Source organism: Perca fluviatilis, chromosome 11 (assembly GCF_010015445.1).
Source record: "Perca fluviatilis chromosome 11, GENO_Pfluv_1.0, whole genome shotgun sequence".
Lineage (NCBI taxonomy): Eukaryota > Metazoa > Chordata > Actinopteri > Perciformes > Percidae > Perca > Perca fluviatilis.
This window is the reverse complement of record NC_053122.1, coordinates 18727269-18741733: the sequence shown is the minus strand read 5'-3', so window position 1 is coordinate 18741733 and position 14465 is coordinate 18727269. Positions and strand designations below refer to the sequence as shown.

Genomic DNA, 14465 nt, shown 5'->3' with positions numbered 1-14465 from the left:
CAGTTCTGGGGGTCGCCAGATGGTTGGGGAGAAAAAAATGAAATTACGTATTCTAGACTGGGGAATGGTTTCTACATTACTGTGTGAGTTTGGTACATTTCATGTGTTATATTCAGAGATTCATTTGTAAATTAGGGTTCTGAAGGTGGGTCAGGGAGAGAGAAAAAGTAACAAATGCATCAAAATTCCACAAAGCTTGGCACACATTGGACAATGCTAGGGGCTAGCTGCTAAAACTAAAACTGCAATGCACTGCAATAAAACAGTGTGTTTTATTACTTATGAATTCAAATTTTCATTTGTAAGAGGGAAGTTTTCTTCTTTCATCTTTCGTATTTAGTCTCATACAAATAACTGCCTGCCAAACTGCAGATTTAGGCTTTAGGCATATGTAGCTAGCAGTCACTTAAAAATCTGTCATGGTACAGTCAAGGTTGGTACAGTAGCTGAAACTGTTTCTTTTGTTTACCCCACTGAGACCTCTAATCCCTTAATGGCAACCCAAAGCAGCAATGTAATAAACATAAATTCATCTGATGAAACATCAAAATGACTTAATAAAACAGGCTCATACAGCTTGTGGGCAGGAGAATTAACTCGTTAAATGTCTTGGTGCAATCACTCCTACAAAGCTGCAGGCTTTTTTAAAGGCCAAATTTATTAGGGGGAATGTTTGTGTAGGAAAACAGATTTTAGGAACAGAAGCAGAACTGTCCAATCTCTGTGGGGTTTCTCTCCATGTTTGTGGTCTTGCTGTGACTTACCACTGACTTGAAACACAATGAATGTTGATAGGACAACAAGGTGAGAGCTACTATATAGGTTCAAATGTTCATTAACAGCACTGCAGCAAAAGACCACCATTACTGCAACATAAAATTGTCAAATAAAAACATCATCAGCTTAATATTGCCTAAATAAATTGGGAGTTACATAAATTAAGCAAACTAGGCCATTTTTAAGGAGAAGAGAAAAAACATATTGAGCCCCCTCTATTCTAAATAAGGTGAAAACACATCTATATGCAAAAAGTTCATTTTATCACTTCATTCAAAAACAAACTAAGAGCTTATAGTACAGTGCTGACCTTTTCAAATGACTCACTCTCTCTCGCCTGTCACACTCACTTTCCTCACACACAACTTTTAGTCTCCCACTCTGCTAATCATTTGCATTTTCCATCATGTCTGTGAAATAACTAAAATAATAACACAGCAAGGAGACCAGTCCACAAAACATAATTATCATTTGTAGCACAAGTGCAGGTCCCTACAAATTTCTAGTGCAAGCCCCTGTCAGTGTATGACTTTAGTAAACCTTTTTACTGTAATGCCTATCTCAAATAAAAAAGCACTAAGGACAAGGCAAAGAAAATAAAATCCCAGTCTTCATATTTCTACTTTATACCCAGTCAGCCTACTGGTAGAGAGTTTTTACTCAACTACAAAAGCAACCAAACCCAAATATAGCAAACCACGATCGCTTTGACTCCATTTCTGTACTACTAAGAATTTCCCAGTGAGTTAATAATACATGTTGTGTCAGATAGTTTTGTCACTCATGGTCTATATAAAGGATGGATTCAGCATATAATTGATTGCTCACACAAAGGACAAACTCTATGCTTGTTTATGACAAGAAAAACATGTGGTGGAGCCCTTTTTTTAACCCAAAAAGCATGAAGGTCTGTTGATATAAATGTTCTGACGTAAATAATTCAGCTAAAAGATTGGTGTATTTGGTTAAAGTCATACTGGAATATTTATTTTGGGGAATGAAATCTGAAAGTATCTATCTATCTATCTATCCATCCATCTATCCATCCATCCATCCATCCATCCATCTATCTATCTATCTATCTATCTATCTATCTATCTATTATCACAGACAGAAGCAGGTGGGAAAAGGTTTTTCACAGCAGATAAATTCATCAGTTATTTAGTAATTAAACGTGATAAAACCAGTAGACTTAATGCATTCCACTGAGGCAAGCTGAAAGGCGCTTATCTTGATATCACAATGTTTAAAATCCACAGCAATTATTCTTCACGGAGGCGTGAAATTGATTCCAAACATTTTCTCTTTCTACTCCTCACACTGTTTGATCTCTGCTCCCCCAAGACGACCTTCAATGAAATTTAATTTTTTAACGACAGTTTATGCAGTTTTTACAACAGCTTACCCAAAAATATCAAACTTTCATATTTGATAAATTGTTCTGCATTGCTTGGATTAAAAACATTTTTTAACCTGCATTGGAGAGGAGGTAAGTCTATAACTGATTTTGGATTGATGGCTTAATACATTTTTATTAATTCATTATGTGGGTTTTCCATACTATCAACTATCTAGCTTTTATTACAGTAAAACAGCACTTAAGATCAGACTGTGATGGAGATTAATTTACCTAGTTGTGACATAGGTACAGACAGATGAAGCCTACGCCTGCATTACTCTAACTGAAGCACTGACAGCCTCAGTGTTTGTAGCTCTGGGAGATCAGCGCTACCTGCTGGAGGCTGCATGTAAATATGAAGTAAAGTGGAAACATCTCTGCAATGATGTACTTTCAAAACGGAGTTTTACATGGTTAAAGAAATATATTTATTGGGTTGAGGCAAAGAAAAAATGTGAGACTGTATTGGAAAGTTTCCTTTACAGTAAAAGTTGAATATGTTCTGAAATTATGGCTTTGTTTTATTTGCTTCAGGATAAAGCAGTAATGGAGGGAGTATCTTTTACAAAAAAGCAGCAAACCACAGTGTAGAAATATTCTGTTAAAAATACTCAGTAAAAGTCCTGCATTCCAAATTGTACTAAAGTAAAAGTACAACAGCATTAGCATCAAAGTTGAACTATAAAGTATCAAAAGTACTTTTTATGCAGAATGATGTATTGTATTTTAATTACTGATGTATTAATGTGTAGGCCCTACATCCAAGGTGGAGCTAACTTTAAAGGTATAGTAAGCAATGTTAATCCACTAGGCTACATTCAAATTTAGCAAATATCTTCTCACAGTCACCTATAGCTCTCTATTTTCTGTGCGGACTGCCCAGAAGGCAAATTAAAAAGTGGTCAGTCAGAAAGTGGTATGAACCTCCTAGCTGTACTTCATTTTTATGCTAAATGTCAGTGAAAAATGCAGAATACAGCTGATAATCCTGACTAAACTTGAATGAAACATTGCTTCAGGCAGATTTAACTCAAGTACAAAAGCAGAATTGGCCAAACTTTACAGGACAGCAGCTGCAATTAGGAACATGCTTGGGCTTTCTTGACTGCATGTTGTGTTCAGGTAGTCATTACTGGGCCCAGGCTCTGTGTTGTCTGCCTTTAAAACTGTCAGAAGCAGCAGCAGAGTTTGTCTCCTTGAGGCAACTGCTGTGCATTGGAGCTGCTGAAAAATTGGTTATTGAAAAGAAGACTGCAGTCCTTGTAGCCTATGGCTGCAGTTCATTTCTAAAATACAATGTTTTGGCTTTGGGAGAGAAAATACCACAGCTCATCATTTAGTTTTTCTTGAATAAAGGTCATTGGAAAAAATATGTTCATTTATCAATGAAAACTGAATTTGTGAATGCATTTTTGTCAGAGTAAACTAAGACAAATGACAAAACTACATGATGCACACAGTTACATACATACAGTCACATAGCAGGACTCACCTCCAATCTGGGGACAAAAATCTGGATTACATTTATAGGGATAACACTTGCTTTTAATTAAGGATAGCAAAGTCAGGCGACAACACCGTTCAGGATTATTTCATCATGTTGTTCGAGTGTGTCCTTGTTTCTGAATTTCTACTATTAATATTTTAGACAAGTGAGGACAATTGGAACATTGTTTCTCGAAACACAAGTTGCTGTTTAGTTTTTAGCCATGCTAGCAGCCCAGGTATTTGCTTTATGACCAAATACCTGCAAAACTGACGACATTACTATCAGCCTCAGCTGTACTTTGTATTTAGTGCCAATTAGCAAATGTTAGCATGCTAACATGCTGAACTAAGATGTTGAAAATTGTTAGCATCAGCATATTAGCATTGTCATTATTAGCATGTTAGCATGCTAACATTAGAAAGTATAATAAAGCACCGCCGTGCCTGATTGAAGCCTCACAGAGCAACGTGCATATCTGTAGTGTGTTATTCTTGTAGTGTGATGTACAATTATTCAAAACACATATTTTGGAGATTATGTGTGAATATAAAATGTGCAGCTGTAGCAACAATGGGCTATTTTTAAAATGGCGGGACATAAAGTGGTGCCAGCTGGCACACTGAGGCTCAACTACGTTCTGCATGTTGAAACATCTGCAGACTGATGTGATGAAATGCTGTGTGCAGAGCAGGCTCCCTCTGAAATGGTGAAAAACATTCAGAATATTTGTTGGATACTTAAGCAGTGGTGTTTTTGCTGCTATCATCTTGAGGTTTTATACTTTTATCTGTAATCTGCTTGTGACCTCAGTGTGCGGATAATTCAGACATAACAGGATAATTAAACCTCCAGAAAGAAAACTCAGACATTTTTTGTCATCTTTTTTATTTAGATCTTTATTAAAACTAAACAGATGAAGCATTATGAGTTTAGAGTTACAAAAAAATGTGAAAAACAACATTAAATAGGGTAACTCAAATGGAAACAGAGAATGTACAACAGAGAGAAATTCTTACCCGGTAACACAAATTCAAACTACCCCTAATCTGTCTACACATCTATACATACGACTCTTTTCTACAAACATACACACATGAAGTATTTAATACACACGTTTAACATGTTCTATGTTGCTCGGCCCTCTTCAGTTGTTCCACATTTGTAAAAACAGACCAAAACTAGGATACCTTCAGATTCACTATTTAACAGCTGCAATATTTTCTGATTTATTTTATAGTTTTGGATGGACTTGATATTATTGTGAAAGCTTGTGGTCCATGAAGTCCATAACGATTAGGGACTACAGAGTGAGTTTCAATTCTGCTAGGTAGATTATTTAGTAGGTGTTGATTCTGTTGTTATTTCTGAAATCTACTTGTGCTGGCTCATGACGCCCCTGAGGAAGTCTTCGAAGCGTTGGACAGCAACCTCCTTGGCAGGCTCATCAGCAGCTTTATCCTCAGCAGCTGCGGGCTCATCAGCAACAGTGGCGGGCTTGGGCCGACGCAGGCGGCAGTTGTAGTCGTATTCAGGGTCGCAGTCTGGGTCAGGCAGGATTATGCCATCCTTGTCTGGCTTCGGACCCTCGACGCCGGAGGGTGAAGCAAACTTTCCGCAGTTGGGGTCGAACGGATGGCAGAAGGGCTTGGCTGGAGCCATGATGTCGGCCTTGGCCTCGGAGCCAGACTTCACCGGGGTGCAGTCTTTGTCATAGTGCACATAGCAGTCGTAGCCCTCTTTGGTCTTGCCGTGGATTCCAAGCTTGTAGCGGACCTGGTTGATTGATTGATTTGTGTTTTTGGTTCAAAACAGATGCAAAGCAGATCATAGATAGCAAGTAAAAGCATTATGCAACACCCATTTCTTTTAACTACATCATTTAATAAACCAAATGAAAAGGAATAGACAGTTAATTGAACCATTCAACAAGCAAGAATACACTAGATTAGTCAAAACATTTAACTATTCTATCCTAGTAGCAGGACTTCAAATTCAGACCTGGTGCTCGGGGATCTGCGGAGCGGGCCTACGCAGGGCAGCGGCGGCTGCCAGTATGCAGAATGGGTCATAGCGAGGGTCACAGGCCAGAGGAGCAGCAGGAGGTGCGGGCTCATCCTTGGGGGCGTACTCCAGTACGGGCTTGGTGAGGCCGGACAGCTTGGTGGCAGTCAGGGGGTTGCAGCCACCGTCAAAGAGAGGGTTGCAGTGTTGCTCTTTAGGGGACCCCTCTGCAGCGGGGGGAGCAGAAGCAGCAGCATTGGTCAGACACAGAGGATCGACTGCTGGGTCACAGCTGGGGTAGAGCAGGTGGTAGAAGCCAGTGGGGGCTTTGTGGACCAGGGGGGGCATGCAGTAGGGGTCTTTGGGGTCACATTTGAGGGCGGCGTAGGATGGGGCTGGGCCAGGTGCTGGGCGGTAGCCATAAGCTGCCCTCAGGTGATACTGCAGACACTCCACATCTTCAGAGTTGCAGATCCTCAGCAGCTCAGACCTCTGCTCAGCGCTCAGGAAGGGCTCCAAGACGGGGGCGTAGTAGTAGAAGCCAGTGGGGCTCTTCAGGGGCATGGGCAACATGGGGGTGAGGATGGGGGCTGGCACCTTGGCTGGAGCTGGCTCAGGCTGTGGGGCAGCCTTGGGGACGAGGGGGAAGAGGCAGTAGGGGTCGAGGTAAGGATTGCACATCCTGACGGCAGCAGACTTGATGGGTGCGGGCATAACCAGTGCAGCCTTTGGCTTGCTGGTAGACTCAGAGATGCACTCTGGATCATCAGAATCGGCACAAGACTTGTAGATTTCACTGAGGTGCTTAAGGTAGTGGTTGAAAGTTGGGCCCTCCTCTGACCTGTGCTTGTTCTGCAGGTAGGCCATATACAGACGATCCAGATCCTCAACCTGAAATATTGGGCGACACCATTAATAAATCTTCTCTGATTCCATGATTTACATGCCATTGAGATTAAAACTAAAATAAAAAACAAATAATTTGAAGATAGCCCTTGATAGATCAACACTTTCACACAAGTCCTTGGTTCTTTTTCAGCTCACTGTCTTGTTACTCATCCATACAGCTTGACTCTTGTTAAACCACAGAGCTTGCATGCATGAGAAGAATACACGACCTGCATTGAAGAGTAACTTAGTATAATAATTCAATTCAATTTTATTTGATCAGCAGATCAACAACCCCAGAACAAGCATTTGGTGCAACCTTGGCGAGGAAAAACTTCCTTTTAAGAGACAGAAACCGCAGAACAAAACCTGATTCTTGGTGGGCGGCCATCAGACGCTGCTTAGGGCATATCAATACTTTTATATAATCATGGTCAAAAGCTGTTTAAATCAGTCTTTCTTAAAATGTAAAACGCAAACAGGTTATAAGGAAAAACAAGCACTGTTTCATAATCCTCACTGGGAGAAACTAAATTATTAATGTGAGACAAACTCCACTCACTCCCTCCTGGTTGTGGCTGTCCATGAAGTACTTGTACCATCCCCAAAAGTCCGGCAGGCGTTTGAACTGGGGCACAGCCAAGTAGGGGGCATTCCTTCTGTTGCGAACCAGCGTCTTCAGGCTCTCCATGGCCTCAGCGTTCACATCATCAGACACTGCAGGCATTAAAGGGGAGACATGGGGGAGAGAGTGAACTAAATTAGGTGTGCTGAAGCCAGAATTACAAATGACGTAGTAAGATAAAACAGATACTGTATTTTTTTTTTTTATCTGTTGAGCATAAAAGATTTGTATTTTTATGTCCTCAGACTCACAATGATCTATTTTCACTATTTCTATTATTTACTATTTACAGGCACACACAAAAGTCTAACTTAAGTTACATACTTTAATTTATATGCATTGTATTGTATGGGAAATTGTGTTAGATAGTGTTTTTATTTAATCATGTAATCATTTTATATGTTTGTATTGTGATATTTAAGTCAATAAACTAACCAGCTTACAGTGAAAATGAATAGTGTTTCAAAATACACACATGAGTAGCAACATCCTATAATTAAATATTTAAATATGAAATTAATAAAAGAGTAGTTCAACATTGAACAAGATGTTCCTTGATATTTTGATTTGAATAGAATAGATATCACATTATTTGTTTGATGCTCCTGTTATTAAAATGATTAATCGATTATGAAAATTATGGCCAACTTATTTTCTGTTAAGTTTTTAATGTCCACTCCCCAATTAATTTGTGACTTCAGTGACTATAACAGCCAACGTGTCCCACATGCCACGCCACAGGTCCTTACCTTGCCCCTCCCTGTACTTCTCCACTGGAACGGCCCCCAGAAACTCTGTAAAACACAAGCAGCAACCACATTAGCAGCAGTAGGGATGTTAGCTGACTGGGACCAGATGTTGAGCTTTCCCTAAACATCAGGAAAACGCTGACTTGCTAGTAAGCCCCTGGGTGAAAGACGGCAGGTGATGGGGCTCTGGCGCCCCGACACAGGCAGCCCCTCCTCCTCCTGCAGACGCTCTATTAGGCTTTGAGCCAGACTTGTGGAGCTTGTGCAACTAATGGGGGCCTCCTTAAAGTTAACCTGTAAAACTACAAAGAGTGGGCCCTCACACAAACCAATTTTCAATACACTGTAAAAGTGGAAGGTGGGAGGGGAGTTGTCCGTTTACATCCCTGTTTCCACATGTGGAGTGTCTTCTGTTCCACCGGTTGTTTCCTTCAGAAGTTAACGACTACGAGAAAACAAGCCAAGTCAGCTGATTATAGCAGAAACTTACAGTCCTCCTAATTTATTAATGTGGAAAATATCCCAGAGGAGCAGGGATACATGTCTTTGTATGACTCTAAAAAGATGTACAGGCTGCCTTTCACACCAACACTGCATTTGATTTTAATATTGAAGAGATGAGGGTAATGGTGTAATTCTGTGCCATAGATTAATGTCCCAGTGCTCAGGGACGTGAACAGGATTTTAGAAATATCGAGGTCATAAGCCCAAAGTGAGGAAGAAGTACACAGTATTTTTACTTATGTAAAAGTAGCACTACAGTGGTGTAAAAGTACTACATTAAAAGTAAATAGTATTGTATTGAAAATCTTTCTTAAATAAAAGTACATAGTGTTATCAGTAGAATATACTTAATCAAAAAGTAAAAGTAATTGTTATGCAGACAAACAACACATGTGATATATATTTTTGTATATTGTCTTATATATTGTTCCTGATGCGTTAATGTGAAAGTATTTTAATGTAGTTGTAGTTGGTCAAAGTGGAGCCTTCTTTAACTACATTATACTGTTTAACTATTGGGTAATTTATGTGCGTGTCATATTTTATAAAGTCATCATATGTTTTCTATTTGAAATCTCACTCAGCAGAGCAACTAAATCAGATAAATGTAGTGGAGTAAAAAGTACAACGAGTCACATAATATGGAAGCACTAAAGTGGAGTATAAGTACCTCAATTTTGTATTACTTGAGTAAATGTATTTGGTTACATTCCATCTCTGCCAAAAACACACACATATTCAACATATGCCTCGCCCAAAGGAATGAAGATGATTAAATAGATTAGAAAGAAAATAAAACTAGTTACAGAAAATAACATTTTTGTAAACTACTGAGTACTTTTACCTCCTCAGGCCTCTAAAAATCCTTCAAATGAAACAATCTGAGAAGGAAACATCACGCTTTGGACTGTGAAATGAAAAGCATAACCTGTAGACACTAAAACCAGAAAGGTTTGGAACCACTGATCTAAATGGTGTTTCAAAGTTGCCTCACTGACTCACTTGCAACTCTAAATGCAACAAACTTCATTGTTAATTCATTGTATTGTCTGCCTAAAAACTGTCAATTTTAAAGATACTTGTTGTAAAATTTCAGAATTAAAAAAACATCCAAGTATCAATGTAGAATATGAGGTCAGTTTAATTCCCCAAAAGACCTCAGTATCTTCAGTGATGTGACTACATCTTTGCATGTGCAGTTATAAATGTTAAGAGGAACAACTACCATTTCATTTGAGTACATTTCCTTCTGTCTGCTAACTAAATCTTTAGATCAGGGATCTTCAACAGGGGGTCCGGGACCCCTTGGGGGTCCTCAGAGTCAGTGCAGGGGGCCTCTAAATTATTGTTAAGTTTTTTCAAAAATTGAAAAGTCTTAACATGAATCCCACATATTATTAGCAAATATAAAACCCCACTGATGATAGGCTTACTGGCCCATAGGTAAGGTAATCACTAAGATAGCATCCACAGATTCACCATGCTACATGTATGTTTTAAGTAATCTATGCAAAAAAAAAGGTATGTATAAAGGCTTTAGGCCCTACACATTATTCTAGGCCCAGTTTAATATGCAACTTCATTTTATACAATATATGTAGTAGGGGGGTCCCTTATCCGTCTCTCTCTCAGTTAAGGGGTCCTTGGCTTAAACATTGTTGAAGACCCCTGCTTTAGATTATCAGATAAAGTCAAAGATAAATTTTAAATCAGTTCAAATGTGTAAATCAAGTCTCACCTGGTAGTAAAACAATAGCTAACAGGAATCCTGTGTGGATCAGGGAAGTCGATGGTCGTCCAACGCGTGACATTTTCTGTTTTATGTTCTTCCTGAGGTAAAAAGACAGAAACAATATTCACTGATAATGTTGATAATTGTTTTTTGTGTATTTTTTTAAGATATTTAATAAAGTATGACTCTCTGGCATGATACAGTAATATTACAATGCAACTAGACTTGGATTGATTTCTGTGTCTTGTGTTAGATATTGAAATGAGAATACAAAGCACTCGGAAAGCTTTAATGTAACTGGCTGATGCCAAGACAATAGAGAGGATTGGGGACATGCTGTAATAAAGCTTTTTCAAGGATTACTGAGCAAAATAAGACTTTAGTTATGAATATTAGAATATCAAATAAAGCGACTCAACTGAACAATTAAACAGCCAAGAGCTTGAAATGTTCTTGTGTCTGTTAATTACAGCCACTGTGCTCAAAAAGGGAGATTGTCTTCTACAGTTTCACACATTTGAGGACTTTCTCACTTTTCATGCAACAACAGTGAAGTTGCAGACAATCGCTGTGGCTCAATACACTACAAATATATACATTTTAGCAACATGCATCAATCCTTACCTGCAAAAATGCTGAAGTTCTGGCCTCCTGTGATCACCTCTGGATCCAGCGCCTCTCTGGATAGAGCTTCTTGAGGGGGGGGGGGGGCTTGCTGCACTGTATCTGAGCTGTCTAAAACCTCTACCTATGGGACCGACAGACAGGGAATCATTTTAAAGGAGCCCCCTTGATCATTAAAGACAAAAAGGCATGTCATATGGCTCCAGCATGCTGGTAGGCGCTCCAGGATTGGCTCCTGCACTGCCATCCGTCCAACCAATTGGGGTCCTGTAATTAGGAGAAGTAAGCAGCACAACTGCTTTCAGTGGAGCAACATTAACAAGGTGCCATTTAACGGCGAGTTTTTTTCCTCACAGGTTTGGAATTTGGGGTCAACGTGCAAGGTGACATTGTATCTAAGCCACTAGATGATTTTGAGATTCTAAATTTATATACAGTACAGCTCAGTGGGCGCGAACCTAAAAACTGTAAGCTGTTAAATCCACACAGCTTGAAGCGTCTGTTAGAGGAGAGCAGATAAAGAATTGCCTGAGGCTATCACAGAGGTGGTGCTGATAAAACTTTCAGTGGAAACAGTAGAGCAAGAGGTAGTCCTGATGATACACAAGAAGAAAAAAAAAATATTAAATAGAATCTAGCGGTAAATAACAAGAAGTACATAACAAGAACCTCCTCTACTCAGTCAGATAAACATCTTGTTTTTGTTCGTGCTTCATCTCCATAAGAACAATCTCTCTGTAAAAATTGATTGCAAAGAATAAAAAAAAAACTATTTCTGAAATAACTACTGTGTTGCATCAGTGTATTGAGATATGTGTGAGCAATATTGTCCAGGATGACAGGTACGTGACTCATTTCATTTCAGTGGTGCAATGCTACAGAAGTGCAGAAGTTGCACCAGTCTTTCTGTTCCAAACGTGATGCTGGCTTGAATACAGTTACTCAGCTGTTTTATTTAGGAGCTAATGACTTATATTGGAGGGGGGAAAATGCACTACAAGTGTTGTTGTTTTATATTTTCATTGGCCAGACCAATAGACCTAAATTTTAAAAAGATAGTTTCACGTTTTCAAACATTTAGCCATGTCAGTGTGAAAACAAGCATTCTTTTCCTCACTCCCAAAAAAGTTGCTTTTCTTGCACATACATGTTTTTATTTAACAACATGGAGGAAGCTGGAGTCATTAGCAGAGGTAGACCACTAATGAAGCTGCTGCTGCTGCAGCTGCAGCTGTATGTGCAGAGACATTAGGACCAGCATGCCAACACTACTGTTTGTTTTGTACAGGCTCCTGATGTTAGGATTGTGCCACGTAGCCTGTACAGCCTACGGCCTGTGTCAGTGGAATATACTGTATATGGGAGCTATGGAAACTAGAAAACATTAGCTGAACAATGTGAAACAACCCAACAGGCATTCTTTGAAAAAAAACATACACTAACAAACTTTCAGCAAACCCATTTCAACCATTTATCAATAACTTTTAGCTAACGTTAACTATTTCAAACATTATCCATATCCTTTGGCTATAGTATTTCAACCATTTATTCATAACTTTTAGCTAACATATTTCAACCATTTATCATAACTTTAAGCTAACATATTTAAACAATTTATTCAGAACTTTTAGCTAATGTTAACTATTTAAAGAAAATGTATCCCAAACTTTTAGCTAACATATATAAACCATTTATCATAACCATTTATCATTACTTTTATATAGGCTAACTCTTTTAACCATTTATCCATTACTTTAGCTGACTATTTCAACTATTTATTCATTGCTTAAAGCTATTTCATTATTTATCCATTACTTTTATCTACCATTTCAACTGTTAAATCATTATTTTTAGTTATCTATTTCAACCCTTATCTATATATATATATATATATATATATATATATATATATATATATATATTTCAAATTAGTTGAGCCTTTGACCATACCTCCTGGGAATCATTAAAACAGTAGGCTATACAGTAATGGGCCTATATGTATACAATAAATGGCAGAGCAGCTTCAGCTAAAGTTAGATATCAACATATTTTGAGTCCTATTGTCGATATTAAATCAATAACAAAACTAAATCAAAGTATTCTGCCTTAAGCATCATCTTCCACTCAGTTCCTAAATGCTGTCTTTTTACTGCCGTACAGTGTGTCCCCTAGGACTGTGTCCCTCCCTCTTGCATGACTGATGATGCCTCAGCCTTGGCTATGATCCCTGCAATTTACACATTTCAAAGTAACTGGGGCTGTCACAGAAGGAGACAAATGACTGTCTTCTTCAGCTTAAAGCAGAACAGCCATCAGGAGAGATGTCTGTCTCTTTATGTGCATGGACAATTCACAACTTAACAAAAATTCAGGCTAAAAACCCATAAAGCGCATACCACTTGTGAAAGAAAAGCTCATTAAAAACACAGACCCTTGTAAAAAATTACGATGTCTGTCAAATGCTTTTATGTTACCTTAGTTTGGTTCAAGTTACATGTCACATAGAAATAAATCAGCAAGGGATCATTCTGTGATTATTAATAATTAAAAGGTGAGTGTTAAAAGAGGAATAAATATTTGATTGAACAAGAAAAAAATACGTTTAAACAGATTGTATTGGTATTTCCGATGTAAGAAAGAAAGACAAAATACTGTAATGCATGCTGTGCTCAGTTTAATTTAATGGCTCAGAGCTATCACTGCTTAAATCAAATAAAGTTCATGTAGGCTAGTAGTTTCAAAATGTCAGACATTTCAGATTTCACATTCAATGTCATTAGACCAGTGTTTCAATGTATTCACAAACTGAAGACTTAAAGTAAATCTGGGGTTTGTGGCTTTGAGTGAATGTTGAGTTCACAAATATTGACTCGATTGTCAAAATAACAGAACATTTTCCTTTGTTGTTTGTCATTTCTGTTGCCATATTGTTTGTATTAGCCACAGCTGTACTTTTTGGCTAAAGCTAATTAGCGAATGTTAGCATGTTAATGCTAAATTAAGATAGTGAACATGGTAAACATATCACGTCATCATTGTCATTGGGAGCATGCTAGCATGCAAAGTTAACGTTAAAGCTACATTGTGTAAGAATTTCTCCCATCTAGCGGTGAAATTGTATATGACAACCAACTGAATACTTTCTAGCCCTTCCTCCTATGGTGGCCGAACCCGAAATTAGCTCTCTCCATCGTTTACACACAGCTGTTCTAGCCATTCCAATATAAACTTTGGTCTTGTTGCTTTGCCTGTCGCGTTGTCGTTTTAATTCTCTTTTTCGCTTCCCTGGCAAGTAATCTCCCCCTTGCATTTGTCACGGTGTCAATAGGTGTAAATGCGGAAGTATGTCCCTCTTTGGCTAATGTATTTCACAGATGGAGGCGCTACATGGCTGCTGTCATTCGAGTGAATCGCTCGTATGTATTCTGAATGATTCTGAATGGCAGATTCTACGTTTACGAAAATACTTTGATTAGTTGGTGGAAGTAATTACACATGAATGAGCACATATTTGTGAAAGAACAATGGGGTTTTTGCTAATAATCAACTCAAAAACTTACACAATGTAGGTTTAAGCTCAAAGCACCGCTTTGCCTGAGTACAGCCTCACAGACACTAGCATGGCTGTAGACTCTTAGTCTCAATAATGTAATATAAATTATATAAATTATAACATA

General features: G+C 38.5%; 1 protein-coding gene across 1 annotated transcript; it reads right to left on the bottom strand.

The window, feature by feature from the left end:
• Nucleotides 1–4543: 4543 nt before the first annotated feature.
• Nucleotides 4544–11006, bottom strand: and2 (actinodin2). Its single transcript, XM_039814844.1, has 6 exons — nucleotides 10789–11006; nucleotides 10171–10262; nucleotides 7929–7973; nucleotides 7117–7271; nucleotides 5664–6557; nucleotides 4544–5438 (listed from the first exon to the last, which is right to left on the bottom strand). The coding sequence occupies exons 2-6, from the start codon at nucleotides 10241–10243 to the stop codon at nucleotides 5037–5039; spliced, it is 1569 nt and encodes a 522-aa protein (XP_039670778.1). The 5' UTR covers nucleotides 10244–10262; nucleotides 10789–11006; the 3' UTR covers nucleotides 4544–5036.
• Nucleotides 11007–14465: the final 3459 nt, after the last annotated feature.

Bases quoted from the DNA above. Each gene is read 5' to 3' on its own strand.
- and2 (XM_039814844.1), bottom strand. From the start codon at position 10,243: ATGTCACGCGTTGGACGACCATCGACTTCCCTGATCCACACAGGATTC. The intron at 7,272-7,928 runs GTAAGGACCTGT...TAATGCCTGCAG, and splicing joins GAAGTACAGGGAGGGGCAAG to TGTCTGATGATGTGAACGCT. The intron at 6,558-7,116 runs GTGAGTGGAGTT...CCAATATTTCAG, and splicing joins ACAGCCACAACCAGGAGGGA to GTTGAGGATCTGGATCGTCT.